At 44.9% G+C, this 17,594-nt stretch overlaps 1 protein-coding gene across 1 annotated transcript in view; it reads left to right on the forward strand.

Moving 5' to 3' along the window:
* LOC146811714 (butyrophilin subfamily 1 member A1-like) overlaps window positions 1-17,594 on the forward strand; it is a 226,686-nt gene that overhangs the window by 155,767 nt on the left and 53,325 nt on the right. Inside the window, exon 7 of the mRNA XM_085618710.1 lies at window positions 7,070-7,090. Coding sequence (XP_085474836.1) covers window positions 7,070-7,090 — 21 coding nt within the window. The remainder of the gene's footprint in view (window positions 1-7,069; window positions 7,091-17,594) is intronic.

Raw genomic sequence — 17,594 nt, forward strand, 5'->3', positions numbered from 1 at the left:
GCATGTGTGGCTGTAGATAACACATGCACTGCACACTCCTGCCATCTAGTGTTGTTTTCGGATGTGTGCAGGTTGATTTTTCCTGGAAGATTTTCTTTCGAGGTCACGAGGTAGAGTGACTCCTCCTTTTCTGTGATACTGTGCATGGGATGATGGACATCAACTCCATTGTTGGAATTTTTTTCTCTGCCGTAGGGTTTAGACGTGTGTGGTACTTCAACGAGTGGAGACCGTCATCGGATCACTCTTTTGGTTCTTTTCTATTGCCGTCTGTATTGTTATAGCTTTTTCTTTTGTGCTTCGAGCCACAACCGACCGACGAGTTGATGAAAATTCGTCGCAGCCCGTCGAGTGCCTCGCCTTCGGGCCTTCCATCTTTGTCTCTGGAACAGAGGGGCTGACTGTGAAACCTTTCAAGCTTTTCACTCCAAGAAAACGCTTCATGATCGTTGAGCACGCAGCCTCGAGATGCATCGACTATCTGCCGACGACACTCCCGACCTCTTCGAACATCAGGACGTCGAGCAGGAGCAACACCCAGAAGCTTCCATGTCGAAAGATAAGGCTTTTTCCATTGAGCCTTGCTTGGAATCCAATCCCGAGTTTGAGTTTGAGATAACCAGTGTATCGATGCAGTCTGGCGCATTGAGTACACTACCACCTGCCCATTAGCCTCGAGTCAAACCTCCTAAACGACTCCCACCTCCACCTCAAGAGTCCCTCGGACCACCAATGCCTGTAGGCCGTGGGCGGGTGGTCGGCATCGAGAATCCAGTTTAGAAGCCCCTCTCTCTGGCTCAGCACCAAAACACCTGCCAACAATATCTACAGCCTCCAATCCATCCGGGTTGACGTTTACCGTAGGCGCCATCAACTGCAAGAATGACTGGACTCTAAACAAAAGCAGATCCAGATTCAGCCTAAAACTGGATGGATATTGGCAAAACCACCACCTTCCAAGAGGCATCTCTCTTTTCAGGAAGCTTTAGATGTACCCATTTCATCTAAATGGAAGAAGTTGGACAAGGCCACCATCCTCTTGCATGTGACACTGCCTTCCCCACCACCACCATCACAACTGTCGCCACCAACTCCACCACCTCTCCCAGACATGCCTCATTCACCACAGTTTGATGTAGAACCCTCCCCTCAGGGTTCCCCTGGAGATGACAACGCCCCCCCTGACCCTGCAGATGGTTCTTTTCATGTTCCCCTAAACACTGATCCCTGGGACTCATATGACGTAGTTCCAGCAGGAGATACTGACACAGACATGTACCCTACATACCCATGACCTCCCAATGACTCAACCACTTGCCAGGAGCTTATAGCGAGAGCAGCTCATTTTCGTGGGATGCAACTACATAAGGAACTTTAAGAAGAGGATTTCTTATTTGAGACTCTCTTCTACTCGCAAATGCCCACAATACCTTCTTATGTTAAAAGACATGCTCCGCCATACGGAGAACATCTTTAAGGACCCTGTTATGTCACGCGTTATCACTCCGAGGGTCCTTAAAAAGTACAAAGCCTCGCCCTCTGACCCAGTATACATTCGAGGGCAATTACCACCTGACTCCCTAGTGGTAACAAGTGCTATAAAACAAACAAATTCTCAAGCTTCAGGCGACATCCTGCCGCCTGATAAAGAGATCAAAAGAATTGACCCTGTGAGTAAACTAGTTGCAGCGCTGTCTGCAAACCAACGGCGCATCGCCGATTCAATGGGCTTAAGCACAACATGACCATGCTCACTGGAATGAGATAGAGGAACTCCTCCAACATCTTGAAGATGAACACAAAAAAGGGGGTAGAAATTATTTGTAGAAGGCAAACTAATTTGAAATACGCCCATTAGATTTGCTCTTGATTTTACCGACACAGCAGTCAGGAGTATTAATCCCACCGTCTACGCCCGTCATCACCCGGAAGAGGCTGGGCTTGGCCCCCTCTCTTTCATTAGTGATTTACTGCGGAAGCCATTGAAGACGTCTCCTGTGAGTGCACCTTTATTATTTTGACCTTCCATTGCTAAAGTTATATTTCCTCATTGGTTCTTGCCCTTGTGAGGGTACTCCAGGGGGCTGGCGCATGGGCATCTACAGACCCTAGCTTCACCACAGTAGTCACCCAACTCCTTTCGGGGATGAGGACAAGGATCAGGCAGACATTGCAAAGGTCACCATGGGTATCATTCCACTCAGTACTTTGCCCTGCGGCATGAGCCTCCAAGCCACTTCAGTTTGTCCATAGCGGCACACAGTACCCATGTTTGGAGTCAGGAGTAGAGCCTTTTTCTGGACGGCACATCGTCAAATCTGACACAGGTCTTCCAGATTGTCCAGCAGGGCTATGCCCTACTATTCCTTTTTGACTCATCTCACCTCACTCCTACATTAGAGAAGCTTTTGGAGGAGCACCTATTCATCTTATTGCAGGAAGTGCTGGGTCTGTTGTCCAAGGGGATCATCAAAAAGGTTTCTGTCTTGGAAGAATGAACAGATTGATACTTCTGTTTTATCCTTGTGCTGAAGGACGGAGGCCTTCATCCGGTAGGAAGCTGGCTCTTTATATAGTATATCAAAAAGAGATAGCGTAGGAAGCTGGCTCTGTATATGGTACTACCACTAGGTGGTTATACCGTGCACAAAGTCCAGGGGTTCCCCAAAAGTGTACAGGGCTCAATGTAAAATCCAAAGTTCTCTATTAGTGGTAGTGTGGGCGAGCAGCCTTAGGCCTAACACAGAGGAGTGAAAGACATTTATTGCACAACAGTGATCAATAATGGACACATGACTCAAGAAGGAGATCCAGATCAATTTTAGAGAATTATACTTTGATTATTATTTTAAAACCAAGATCTTCGCAATAAGGTAAGTACGTTTTTAAATAAAAATACTTTTCACTTTGAAAAATCACTTCATCTGCTAACTTAGGCCCTTCTTCACTGGTTATTTGTGTATACAAGAACAAGAAATTGACCACTCTGTGACTACTTATGATTAAATTACTAAGACTCAAGGAGTCGAAACGCTTTATGCTGCACCTACTGCAATATTCAAAAGTCTGTCACTAATGATCGGCTGGTAGGCTTGTTTTCATGCTGCTGGAGGTGGAGTGTGTTTGCTTCGGAAAAAAATAATATATATATATAATTTGTATGTGTATATATATATATATATATATATATATATATATATATATATATATATATATATATATATATATCCACCACAATTTTTCCTTGATTTGGGGTTGCGATCATTGCAGATAAGCATTCCGCTTCATTCAACCAAAGGCGTGCAGCTTCCCTTTCCTTCGTGTCGTCCCTGGCCTTACGCGTTTCGAATTCTTTTAATTCTCATCAGAGGCCCGTGCAGCGATCCTTTTCAGTCCGACCACATTACCCAGCTTGAGTTTATATAGCGTTCATTTGGCTTCAGGTGTGCCTAATAATAATTCATTTGTTGAGCACTCTGGAAAATGTAGTCCTTTCACTTTGAATTTTATAACCCTCCAGTGGGTGTTGATGCTGTACGCAGTATGGGACCAATTACTCACCCTCCATTGGGTTTTAGAAAGAGACTCTGCATGTCTGTAATTCCGGATCTGCAATGCCCGATCAAAGAAAACAAAGGAGTTTGTTTCTTCCGGGTCCGGCATTGGGTACCGGTGATGCGTTATCCCACGCGGCCAGGAAATGCCGCTTATATATCCACCACAATTTTTCCTTGATTTGGGGTCGCGATCATTGCAGATAAGCATTCCGCTTCATTCAACCAAAGGCGTGCAGCTTCCCTTTCCTTCGTGTCGTCCCTGGCCTTACGCGTTTCAAATTCTTTTAATTCTCATCAGAGGCCCGTGCAGCGATCCTTTTCAGTCCGACCACATTACCCAGCTTGAGTTTATATAGCGTTCATTTGGCTTCAGGTGTGCCTAATAATAATTCATTTGTTGAGCACTCTGGGAAATGTAGTCCTTTCACTTTGAATTTTATAACCCTCCAGTGGGTGTTGATGCTGTACGCAGTATGGGACCAATTACTCACCCTCCATTGGGTTTTAGAAAGAGACTCTGCATGTCTGTAATTCCGGATCTGCAATGCCCGATCAAAGAAAACAAAGGAGTTTGTTTCTTCCGGGTCCGGCATTGGGTACCGGTGATGCGTTATCCCACGCGGCCAGGAAATGCCGCTTATATATCCACCACAATTTTTCCTTGATTTGGGGACTGAAAAGGATCGCTGCACGGGCCTCTGATGAGAATTAAAAGAATTCGAAACGCGTAAGGCCAGGGACGACACGAAGGAAAGGGAAGCTGCACGCCTTTGGTTGAATGAAGCGGAATGCTTATCTGCAATGATCGCGACCCCAAATCAAGGAAAAATTGTGGTGGATATATAAGCGGCATTTCCTGGCCGCGTGGGATAACGCATCACCGGTACCCAATGCCGGACCCGGAAGAAACAAACTCCTTTGTTTTCTTTGATCGGGCATTGCAGATCCGGAATTACAGACATGCAGAGTCTCTTTCTAAAACCCAATGGAGGGTGAGTAATTGGTCCCATACTGCGTACAGCATCAACACCCACTGGAGGGTTATAAAATTCAAAGTGAAAGGACTACATTTCCCAGAGTGCTCAACAAATGAATTATTATTAGGCACACCTGAAGCCAAATGAACGCTATATAAACTCAAGCTGGGTAATGTGGTCGGACTGAAAAGGATCGCTGCACGGGCCTCTGATGAGAATTAAAAGAATTCGAAACGCGTAAGGCCAGGGACGACACGAAGGAAAGGGAAGCTGCACGCCTTTGGTTGAATGAAGCGGAATGCTTATCTGCAATGATCGCGACCCCAAATCAAGGAAAAATTGTGGTGGATATATAAGCGGCATTTCCTGGCCGCGTGGGATAACGCATCACCGGTACCCAATGCCGGACCCGGAAGAAACAAACTCCTTTGTTTTCTTTGATCGGGCATTGCAGATCCGGAACTACAGACATGCAGAGTCTCTTTCTAAAACCCAATGGAGGGTGAGTAATTGGTCCCATACTGCGTACAGCATCAACACCCACTGGAGGGTTATAAAATTCAAAGTGAAAGGACTACATTTCCCAGAGTGCTCAACAAATGAATTATTATTAGGCACACCTGAAGCCAAATGAACGCTATATAAACTCAAGCTGGGTAATGTGGTCGGACTGAAAAGGATCGCTGCACGGGCCTCTGATGAGAATTAAAAGAATTCGAAACGCGTAAGGCCAGGGACGACACGAAGGAAAGGGAAGCTGCACGCCTTTGGTTGAATGAAGCGGAATGCTTATCTGCAATGATCGCGACCCCAAATCAAGGAAAAATTGTGGTGGATATATAAGCGGCATTTCCTGACCGCGTGGGATAACGCATCACCGGTACCCAATGCCGGACCCGGAAGAAACAAACTCCTTTGTTTTCTTTGATCGGGCATTGCAGATCCGGAATTACAGACATGCAGAGTCTCTTTCTAAAACCCAATGGAGGGTGAGTAATTGGTCCCATACTGCGTACAGCATCAACACCCACTGGAGGGTTATAAAATTCAAAGTGAAAGGACTACATTTCCCAGAGTGCTCAACAAATGAATTATTATTAGGCACACCTGAAGCCAAATGAACGCTATATAAACTCAAGCTGGGTAATGTGGTCGGACTGAAAAGGATCGCTGCACGGGCCTCTGATGAGAATTAAAAGAATTCGAAACGCGTAAGGCCAGGGACGACACGAAGGAAAGGGAAGCTGCACGCCTTTGGTTGAATGAAGCGGAATGCTTATCTGCAATGATCGCGACCCCAAATCAAGGAAAAATTGTGGTGGATATATAAGCGGCATTTCCTGGCCGCGTGGGATAACGCATCACCGGTACCCAATGCCGGACCCGGAAGAAACAAACTCCTTTGTTTTCTTTGATCGGGCATTGCAGATCCGGAATTACAGACATGCAGAGTCTCTTTCTAAAACCCAATGGAGGGTGAGTAATTGGTCCCATACTGCGTACAGCATCAACACCCACTGGAGGGTTATAAAATTCAAAGTGAAAGGACTACATTTCCCAGAGTGCTCAAAAAATGAATTATTATTAGGCACACCTGAAGCCAAATGAACGCTATATAAACTCAAGCTGGGTAATGTGGTCGGACTGAAAAGGATCGCTGCACGGGCCTCTGATGAGAATTAAAAGAATTCGAAACGCGTAAGGCCAGGGCCGACACGAAGGAAAGGGAAGCTGCACGCCTTTGGTTGAATGAAGCGGAATGCTTATCTGCAATGATCGCGACCCCAAATCAAGGAAAAATTGTGGTGGATATATATATATATATATATATATATATATATATATATATATATATATATATATATATATATATATATATATATATATATATATATATATATATATATATATATATATATAATATATTAAGAGAGAGATAAATATACAGGCCCTGATTCACAAAGATAGAAACAGATAAATAAGATAGGTCTTTTTATGAGCGGAGACTCCGCACTCGTAAAGATACTACTTCATAAATCTCTTTGTGAGTAGTAAACAATCGTCAGCTTACACAAAAGTGTAAGTTTACCTTTGTGAATCAGGCCCTGCATGCGCCTGGATACCCTATTGGTGATTAGCCGCCCTTTATTGATCCTTATTGAATGATTGATTGAGGCCCATAATCTTTTTATTGTGTACTTTTTAAAGAAATGCTACCTTATGAAATTAATGAATATTTACTGTGAACAAATGTATTTAATTATTATGAGCATGTTTATTTGGGTATTAGAAAGGCACTAATCTAATACATGTAAAATGGGAGGATGGACAATGAGAAGCAGAGTGGCCTACTCAGACTTTGAGAATTTTGCAGACAAGTGAGGGCCTCTGAAATGCTGGAGTCTTGCATTGTAGAAAATCTGGCATGTTGGGGACTCTCTCCATTCTTTAGGCTAATCACCTCTTGCGTAGCACTATAAATGTATGGCTCTGAGCTTGAAACTTAAATTCATATGTACCACTTATTTTCCACAGAGATACTGGATAAAGGGAAAGGTAAGGAAATTATGTCAAAAAGGACTTACTTCAATCATTAATTATATATAAACACTTGCGCATGTACACGATTATGAATGCATTTTGGGCCCCACACTATATGCCCTGCAATGTGCATTCAGCACAGTTGAAAGTGAAATGCAAAATTCAAAGTCTGTTTGAAACATTTTAGCTTTCTAAAGATCAGTTATTTTGTGCTTACCAGACTCTTTGTTTTTAATTTGCATTTGATTGATTCACACTTTGTTTAAGGTCTGGTAATAAGAAGAATGGAAGAAGATTACAAAGAAAAATCAATACATATTGGACGGTAGATTCAGTGATGTTTTAGTTCCCAGTGAATTCTTCTTCCTCCAGACAGCGGTAGAGAAGCTTATGAAACAAAAGGAGAGTATTGGAATCTGCAATAAAAACAATAGGATTGACCCACTTGAACTTATTTTTTTATAACCAATATTATATTGATTTTGCTTATCTTATTTTAACATAACCGCAAATACATCAGACATTGCACAATACTACTTCTTGTATAATTCTCCATTTCAGAATGACAACAAATATTTTGTTTGCAATTTGTAGTATACCAAAATAGTCCCACCAGCATCCCTAAACCTACTTATATTTTCGTAGGCAACCACATGCTCTGTAAACAGATTGTTCCATTTTGGCACATAGTCCTTAGCTCCAAGCCATTCCGCCATGAGTGATACATTTTGATTTCCAATGTTTGGCTATATCTCTGCTGGCAATCACTGTGCCCATTCCTGGGTGTGCTCATCCCTTCTGTCTCCAGTATCTTTCTGAATCCAAGTACATAGCTTTAAATACCTCAGAGTACACATCACTAATGACTCTAACTCTGCTGATGAGTAAGTTAGGCAGAAAAACGAAGAGGTGGTCGAGCCTCTCTCTGAATGTTCTGTGCAACATATCCTTAAATAAAATGTTAATATTACCCCTGCTTTTGTACAAGTTGCAGAACTTCCCAGTAGAGAGTCCCTCTTTAGCCTGATCTTGATCATCAGTCAGTGGGTCCCCCCAGCACTGTTGCCAAGTTCGATAATATTGTGTTCGAGGCATATGAGCTGTAGATCAAATGCTGTGCATAGATCGCCATCTAGTGTTGGGTCCGGATGTTTGCACTTCAGTTGTCTTCGAAGAAGTCTTTCCAGTCACGAGGTAGGTGACTCTTCCTTTTGGTGATAGTGCACATGGGCATCAACTCCATTGTTAGATTGTTTTTTTCGGCCATCGTTCGGATTTGAATTGTTGCGCTCCTGTTCGGCACCGTTTCTTCAGGCCCCCTTCCACGCCCAATCCACTACCCTCGACGGTATTGTTTATCGAACGCGTTTCCCATTCTCCTCGTATCGTTTACACTCAAAAACCTTTGATCAGAAGATTCGTGGAAGGCCGTTGGGCCTACCCGCGCCGGGGTCGGTAGCAGTCGATGGAACGGGCTCCATTCAAGTTCTGTCCAGGGTGTCGCGCTAAGTTTCCGCGCACCGACTTGCACGAAGTGTGCAACCTTTGCCTATCACCGGAACACAACGAGAAGGTCTGTGACGCGTTTCGAATGTTTCGATCGAAGAAGACGTTCCATGACGGTCAGGCTCGATGTCACGAAATGTACCAGCAAAGTGGCTCCACACCGGACCTCCTCGGAGACGAGTCCTAACACCAAGAATCACAAGCACAGGAAGCCGAAATGGAAGAGGAACACATCTCTGTGTCTAAAGACGACTCTGATGCCGAAGACCTCTCACTGGGACAACGGATCGTGAGTAAAGAGACTTCCTTCCCCTACCATCTCCTCCATAAAAAGGCTCCGGTCCCTCCTCTGCCTTCGGGCCAAGGTCGGCACCGAGAAAAGGTTTCGAGCGCCCCGCCTTTGAGTTCGGCACCGAAACATAAACAGCAGCCTTCCGGCTCGGGTTCTACTCGTCCCCACGCCGGTGCCGACCCGAAACCTTCGGCAGTGAAATCCAAATACCTTCTGGTTTCCGTGCCACTGGTCTATAAGGCTAAGTCTTCGGAGCCGAAATCTTCAGAGCCGAAACTTTTGACACCAAAACCTGCGTCTAGAGAAAGTACTTCAACCACAGAGCCTCGGACAGATATTCCACCTTTGGATCCGAAAATAAAGGAGATGGTGATTAATCCAGAAGCAGGACAGATTCATGCCAAATTTCCTGAGAAGAGGAAAATGGGCTTACAAGAAGACTAGCACATTCTTCTTCTTAAAAGGAAAAATGTGGGTACTAACCCTCCTCCACCATACATTCCACCTTCTTCAACCATTGATCAAAATTTACTCATTACACCAACACATTCTCCACCACCATCACCTGACCCACAGGGTACAGGGAATGGGGATATAGATGACTACACACCACAGGATACTGGCCCATGGGATAATTATAATGCTGACCCTCAACCAGATAATGACCCCGACCTATATCCATCCAGATCTCCTCCTCCAGATAATAACATTGGATATATTGAGCTCGTTAACAGAGCTACACAATATCATGGAGTAGAGATTCATAAAGGGACTTTAGAGGAGGATTTTTTTTGTTGACACACTAAGTTCATCTCAAAGGGCTACACAAACTAAGAGCTAGAAACATCACTCCCAGGGTAGAGAAAAAGTACAAATCTGCACCTAATGGCCCTGTATATATCAAAGGCCACTTACCTTTGGACTCTGATAGTTTCCAACGCTCTTAAAAGAGCTAATTTGCAAACAACTTGGGAAGCCCCTCCTCCTGATAAAGAGTCCAAATTAATTGATGCTTCGGGCAAAAGGGTAGCGTCACAAGCAGCAAATCATTGGTGCATTTCCAATGCTCAAGCACTATTGGCAAGGTATGATTGCGCTCATTATGATGAACTCGAAAAGCTCATTGAATTTCTTCCTGATGAGCATAATTCTAGAGCTAGTGCCCTTATTCAAGAGGGTAAATTAATAACTAATACCTCTATCAGGTGTGCTCTAGATCTACAGCAGCTCGGGCAGAAAACACTAGTGTACTGGTCCGTAGACATGCTTGGTTAAGAGTTTCAGGATTCAAGCCTGAGGTACAAGCCTCTATTCTTAATCAACCCCTTGAGAAAGTACACCTCTTTGGTCCAGTTGTCGATACATCACTAGAAAAGATGAAAAAGGATACTGAAGTTGCTAAGTCCATGGGGGCCTTACAATCACCTTCCAACTGAGGATCCTTTTGTCGCTCATTTTACAGGGGCGGCTCCAAAAATGTCTACAGACAATCCCTCCTCCTCTTACAAGAGCATCAATCAGTTGCCCTCTTCAAGAGGTTATTTTAGAGGTGGATATAGAGGAAATCACGGCAAGGGAAGAGGCAGAGGTAACTCAACACACGCTTACCCTGCACACACCAAACAGTGACTTCCTTTCCATACCCCCCGACCATTCCTCTCCTGTCGGGGGACATCTTTCCTAATTTCTACCCATTTGTAATACGATTACATCAGACAAATGGGTTCTGCAAATTATCCAATCTGGTTATTGCCTGGAGCTTACAAGCACTCCTCCAAGGTCACACCTCATGTCACAAGAACATCTCGCCCTTCTAAAGAAAGAGGTTCTCTCTTTGTTGCAGAAAGGTGCAATAGAACCAGTCCGTTTACCATACCAGGGAGCAGGGGTGTACCGCCTCTACTTTCTAATTCCCAGAAAGGAGGGCTCTGTCAGGCCTATATTAGACCTCGGAGAACTAAATCTATACATTCAGTCGGGCCATTTTCATATGGTAACACTCCTACAAGTGCTTCCCCTTCTTCAGCAAGGCGACTTTCTCTCCACTCTGGATTTAAAGGACGCTTACTTTCATATTCCAATACACCCTGCGCACCGCAAATACCTAAGGTTTGTGGTAGCAGGTCAGCACTATCAATTCAAAGTCCTCTGATATAGAGTAACAACCGCTCCCAGGGTTTTCACAAAATGCTTGGCAGTAGTCGCAGCCCATCTAAGAAGACAACATATTCATGTCTTCCCATACTTAGACGACTGGCTCATAAAGGCCAGCTCACACAGCAGCTGTCTATGCCACACACAAAAACCTGACGTGCCTAATCAGTGAGCACTTCTGCCGTGAGGGGAACGGCCATCATCCATCTCATAGACCTGCTGTGAGGGGAATGGCAACAGCAGGCTCCACTGCCGTGAGGCGAACAGCCATCACGCCCATCACCTACCTGCCGTGAGGGGAACGGCACTACATCTCCCAGCATCCCGCCTGCCGTAACGCTGCGTCACACGTCCGGAGGTACGATAAGTGCCCAGCAGGCCTTCCGCAGCACCGGACATGCCTTATCAGTGAGCACTTCTGCCGTGAGGGGAACGGCCATCATCCATTTCATAGACCTGCCGTGAAAGGAACCGCAACAGCAGGCTCCGCTGCCGTGAAGGGAACAGCCATCACGCCCATCATCTACAAGCCGTGAGGGGAACGGCACTACATCTCCCAGCTTCCCGCATGCTGTGATGCTGCGTCCGGAGGCGCGATAAGTGCCCTGCAGGCCTACCGCAACGCAGGATGTGCGCAGGCATGCCCGGGCCGCGCCCAGGCCTAGGGCGGGCATATCTGCGTCCGTCAGCGGCAGGAAGAGGCGGGGCGGGGCCAGGTCTCTTGGTCCTTGGACTCCGGATATAGGATATCTGCCTGTCTACCCTACTGTTCTGTTCCTGTACAAGTAAGAACGTTCTTATTATTTAAATAATCAAATTGGTATGGCGTCTAACATGAAATCACTGGGGGGAAGGTGGCCACTCCAAAATCCATGTCCAATTCCACACTTGACTGCTTCCTACTGCGAGCTGCTAAGGCCATTGCAAAGAGATCGAAGTTGCTGAACGACAGCTATCAGTGGGAGGAGGCTCGGCAGGCCCCACCATCGACACACTGGCTGTGGTGGACGACCAGGCAGCACAAATGACTGATACTGGCCAAAACAATCTTGCACCAATGAGTAGTTCTGTGGCTCCTTCGCCTGCTCAACAGCCCTGTTCAACACCTTTAACTTCACCAGTGCATGATATGGTTGGGAAAAGGAGGAAAAAAGTAAAACATATGGAGCCCGTTAGGTGCACACGGACCAGATCAAGGAAAAAACTCCAGGATACAAGCCCAAAAGCCCCGGCAGAACCATCACAAGGATCAGCAAATATGAACGGCTCCAATTTGTCTTTACCAACCCAAATTGAGGTTATCCCCCAGCAATTGTTTGTGGCGTTAATGTCCCTTCTAGAAGAGACACTTACTAAGAACTTTCTTCCAATCGTAGTCAGATTTGACAAACTGGAGTCTACTGTGGCAATAATGCACTCAACGGTTAGGGACTTAATCTCAGGGGCTGGGGCAAAACCCAAATCGTTGGATGGGGGCTCTGATCAAAGTGGGACCCTAAACCAAGATGAGAGGTCACCTGCCACACGTAATGACCAATTACCCTGCCCTGTGAGTAATGGCGCCACTAGAAATTTTGCTAGCATAGTTGCACAGAAGCAACAAGGGCCTGCGTGCACTAGACATCTGGCAAACACAGGTATGCCCCTGAGCAAAATTAGGTCAGGCCCACCTTCCGTAGCCAATACTGGTAATAATGTATGCGCAAACCAACAAACATCTCCACCACTGCTCCACAAAAATGGCCCATCTAATCGAGATGACAAGGTGACCTTACATCTTCCACCAGAGTGCTGTTCCTATGTAGCCATTCTCTCCAATGTTCCCACCTTGCAGGAAAACCAAACTGAATCACAGTCCCAGTTAAAGAATAAAGCCTGTCATTGGCTTTTACAGAACACAAACTTTTTAAATTCACACTTTCATGGTATTCTATTTGTGAGACGAGTTAGCTGGGTTGGCCCGTTATGCAAGTCCCTACCTGGTGATTACATTGTTATAAACTGCAGATCCCCAAATATAGTTAGTCGACTGTTGGGCTGGACTCAATAAATCAGAGGCTGGGCAAAGCGATCGCCATCTTACCACTTGGGTTTTTCTACAGGCATTTTGAAAACAGAGGGAGGAACACTCAGGCCACCAAACTGGCTAGTATAACGCCCCCTATACATCTGGAGGCCCCCCCCCCTCTGGAATTGAGAAATAGGTATCTTCCCCTGAGCGGTCTATATTCCCAGGACTGACTATCCAGAGTATCCTTATCATTATTAGCATCCCCTGAAGACACATTTGTTATGCAGCCTGATGCCATAGCTGAGCCATACACTAGCAGTGATCCGTTTTAAGTGATCCAGCAATCAATAGTATGCTTTTTCTTTTCCCGACATGAGCCTGAGGGAGACACTAACACCATAGGACATTTACAGGAATCCCTACTTGATCTCCAAGATTTGAAAATTCTATCCTGGAACGTAGCTGGTATTAAGTACAAGATAATTGACCCCGACTGGTGTAAACTAGTGGACGCTTTTCACTTTTGCCTACTGCAGGAAACCTGGGCAGTAAGGCGTGTGCACAGGGTAGGTTACACTACTTATAGTATTGAAGCCAAACAGCCACCAGTTGGCCGCTCAGTGGGTGGCCTCTTAATTTGGGTTAAAAATTCACTAGCTTGCAAAATCAAGGTTTTACACCTCCGCTCAGAGTAAATACTTGGGCTGGAACTATCTTTTGGCAAGGGGAATGCGCAAGTCAGATTATTTAATATCTATAACCGGTTTAATAGCCCCCATAGAGACTCAGGGACAAAAGCAACGTTGACTAATTACCTTGATTCAGCCATGGGGAATCACCGACTGATAATTGCTGGAGATTTTAATACAACCTTTGAACCGGTTGACTTTCTACAGGATCTTATCTCAGAAGGGGATAAAGCCTGGGGAATTTCAAAACTTCAGATACCACCCATCAAGAAATGCACCAGGTTGGGGCAACAGGTTTTATCATTCACTATTGCTTTTGGGGTCAGAGCCTGTAACGGCCGAACAGACTCTGATAAAGGAGCATGTCACACATTTAAGAGGGGGGCATCTAAGACCCGGATCGACTACATTCTTGTCGATCTTCATCTTTGGCCCAGTGTCAAGGATATGGCTATAATAACCCAGGAAGATAGTGATCATAACACTCTAACTCTCACGCTTACCGGTTTAGCTTCATGTATAGGCACCCCAGGTATGAGACTACCTTGGTCATTACTAATAATAATAATAGAAGAGTCAAATGGATCCTGATTTTAGCCGATCCACCTGTACTCCCTAAAATATATTCTGAGGTGGAGCAGACTCTCATAGATCTGAGTATTTCTACCACTGGGACAGAGGATATTATGACCACATTTCTGAAATTGACCCCAGACATAAGACCTCTCTTTTATAAACAATGCAATCGACCGAAGAGGAAAAGAGCCCCCTGGTTCACCGATGCCTGTAAAAAAGCCATGGATGACTTAATTGATGGTTGAAACTGAAATCTCCTATAGATGTAAAAAACAGCAGGAAGTTATATAAACTGGCACAAAATAAGGCAAAAAGGGGCTGGGAGTCTGTAAAGTGGAGTATGCTTTTTCTTTTCCCGACATGAGCCTGAGGGAGACACTAACACCATAGGACATTTACAGGAATCCCTACTTGATCTCCAAGATTTGAAAATTCTATCCTGGAACGTAGCTGGTATTAAGTACAAGATAATTGACCCCGACTGGTGTAAACTAGTGGACGCTTTTCACTTTTGCCTACTGCAGGAAACCTGGGCAGTAAGGCGTGTGCACAGGGTAGGTTACACTACTTATAGTATTGAAGCCAAACAGCCACCAGTTGGCCGCCCAGTGGGTGGCCTCTTAATTTGGGTTAAAAATTCACTAGCTTGCAAAATCAAGGTTTTACACCTCCGCTCAGAGTAAATACTTGGGCTGGAACTATCTTTTGGCAAGGGGAATGCGCAAGTCAGATTATTTAATATCTATAACCGGTTTAATAGCCCCCATAGAGACTCAGGGACAAAAGCAACGTTGACTAATTACCTTGATTCAGCCATGGGGAATCACCGACTGATAATTGCTGGAGATTTTAATACAACCTTTGAACCGGTTGACTTTCTACAGGATCTTATCTCAGAAGGTGATAAAGCCTGGGGAATTTCAAAACTTCAGATACCACCCATCAAGAAATGCACCAGGGTGGGGCAACAGGTTTTATCATTCACTATTGCTTTTGGGGTCAGAGCCTGTAACGGCTGAACAGACTCTGATAAAGGAGCATGTCACACATTTAAGAGGGGGGCATCTAAGACCCGGATCGACTACATTCTTGTCGATCTTCATCTTTGGCCCAGTGTCAAGGATATGGCTATAATAACCCAGGAAGATAGTGATCATAACACTCTAACTCTCCCGCTTACCGGTTTAGCTTCATGTATAGGCACCCCAGGTATGAGACTACCTTGGTCATTACTAATAATAATAATAGAAGAGTCAAATGGATCCTGATTTTAGCCGATCCACCTGTACTCCCTAAAATATATTCTGAGGTGGAGCAGACTCTCATAGATCTGAGTATTTCTACCACTGGGACAGAGGATATTATGACCACATTTCTGAAAATGACCCCAGACATAAGACCTCTCTTTTATAAACAATGCAATCGACCGAAGAGGAAAAGAGCCCCCTGGTTCACCGATGCCTGTAAAAAAGCCATGGATGACTTAATTGATGGTTGAAACTGAAATCTCTTATAGATGTAAAAAACAGCAGGAAGTTATATAAACTGGCACAAAATAAGGCAAAAAGGGGCTGGGAGTCTGTAAAGTGGAGTATGCTTTTAGAAGCCGCGAAACAAAAGAATAGCCAACTTTTTTGGCATCTTTTGTCAAAGGGGTCACCTAATCTGGAAATGGAAACAAATTTCCAAATACAGCCCCACGTGTGGGAGGAATATTTCGGGCAACTATTTGCAGGCCAGGGGCTCCCATCTCATTCGGACACATACATGAATTTTCCTGACCTAGTAACATCTGATGAAGATAACATCACACTAGAGGAAACTATTTTGGCCATAAATTTGTTGCAGAGTGGGAAAGCACCGGGCCTTGACAAGCTTCCGGGAGACTTGTTTAAAGCCGAACCATCATATGGGGTCCTCTGCTCCAAAAAGTTTATAACACCATCCTGTCTAGGGGAGCAATCCCGGAAACTTGGCGGGGCGCCAAAATTATTCTCATCCACAAAAAGGGTGATAAAGGGTCGCCCTGGAATTATAGGCCCATCAGCCTAATAGATGTCTCCCAAATTCTTTTTTGTAAAATCATTTTGACCAGAATCCAAAATTGGATAGAGGAAAATAATGTCTTGTCCAATTTACAGGCAGGATTTATGGCCTCCACAAGTACTATTGACCAAGTTTTTAGATTCCTCTTGTTAATATGGAAAGTAGTTACCATCAGAAGAGGCCATTTGTATGTAGTATTTGTGGACTTAAAGACGGCCTTTGACTCTATTGATCGGTCTCAACTTACCACCTTATCTATTTAGAATCCTGATTCGGCTACATCATGACACCTATGCCAAGGTCAGGTGGAATACCGATGGCAGTCTGACCAACGACATAGCAGTCCAGAAAGGCGTTCGCCAAGGTTGCGTCCTTGCCCCTACATTATTTACCCTCTACATCAATGGTCTAATAGGAGAACTCTATAATTGTGGTGGCGATCCCCTGAAACTGGCCGGCAGTGTAGTGCCTTCTCTGCTTTTCGCAGACGACACACTGCTTATTGCCAGAACACCTCGAGGAATCCAAAATATCTTGAACAAATTTGCTAAAGTCTGCAAAAAAGAGGGGTTAGAAATAAACTGCTCCCAAACCAAATACATGATCTTTAATCCCTATAAATCTAACAAGGGCAAACTCGTGCTGGGCACGCACATTTTGGAGCAGGCACATTTTGGAGCAGGTTAAGCCCTTTGATTATTTGGGCGTCAATATCAGCGATAGGCTGGTATGGACTTCGCAGCTAGAAAAGAGTACATTGACCCTTCAGCATGTTGATTGCGCCATAGTAGGCAGGGCTAGGGCGTCCCCCTATTGGCCAATTTCCTCTATTTTAGAACTACATAGGGCAAAAGGTCTAGGAGCGGCGCTATATGGGGCTGAGTTATGGGGGCTGGATAATCTAACGGACCTAACCGTCGCCGAAAATAAATTCATCAGAGCTATTATGAACCTGCCAGTGAATACACCCCTCCTGCCATTAAGACTTGATCTTGGTTTAAAACCTATAGACCACTTTGCTATTCTCAGGGCACTCCTGTTCTGGATAAGGGTATGGACAAGCAACACACAGGTCCCGTTGAAGGAGGCCATGGGCAAGCTGATGGCCCTGCACAAGCAAACAGGCCGCATTAAGTGGTTTAGCAAGATCAAGGCCTGGTTTTCAAAAATTGGGCTGGGGCAGCTGTGGGAGGTACCTGGGTCCATTACTAAATCTATGGTCCCCCTTGTTGAAAAAAGGTTTTG

This window comes from Triturus cristatus, chromosome 7 (genome assembly GCF_964204655.1).
Source record: "Triturus cristatus chromosome 7, aTriCri1.1, whole genome shotgun sequence".
NCBI classification, from domain to species: domain Eukaryota; kingdom Metazoa; phylum Chordata; class Amphibia; order Caudata; family Salamandridae; genus Triturus; species Triturus cristatus.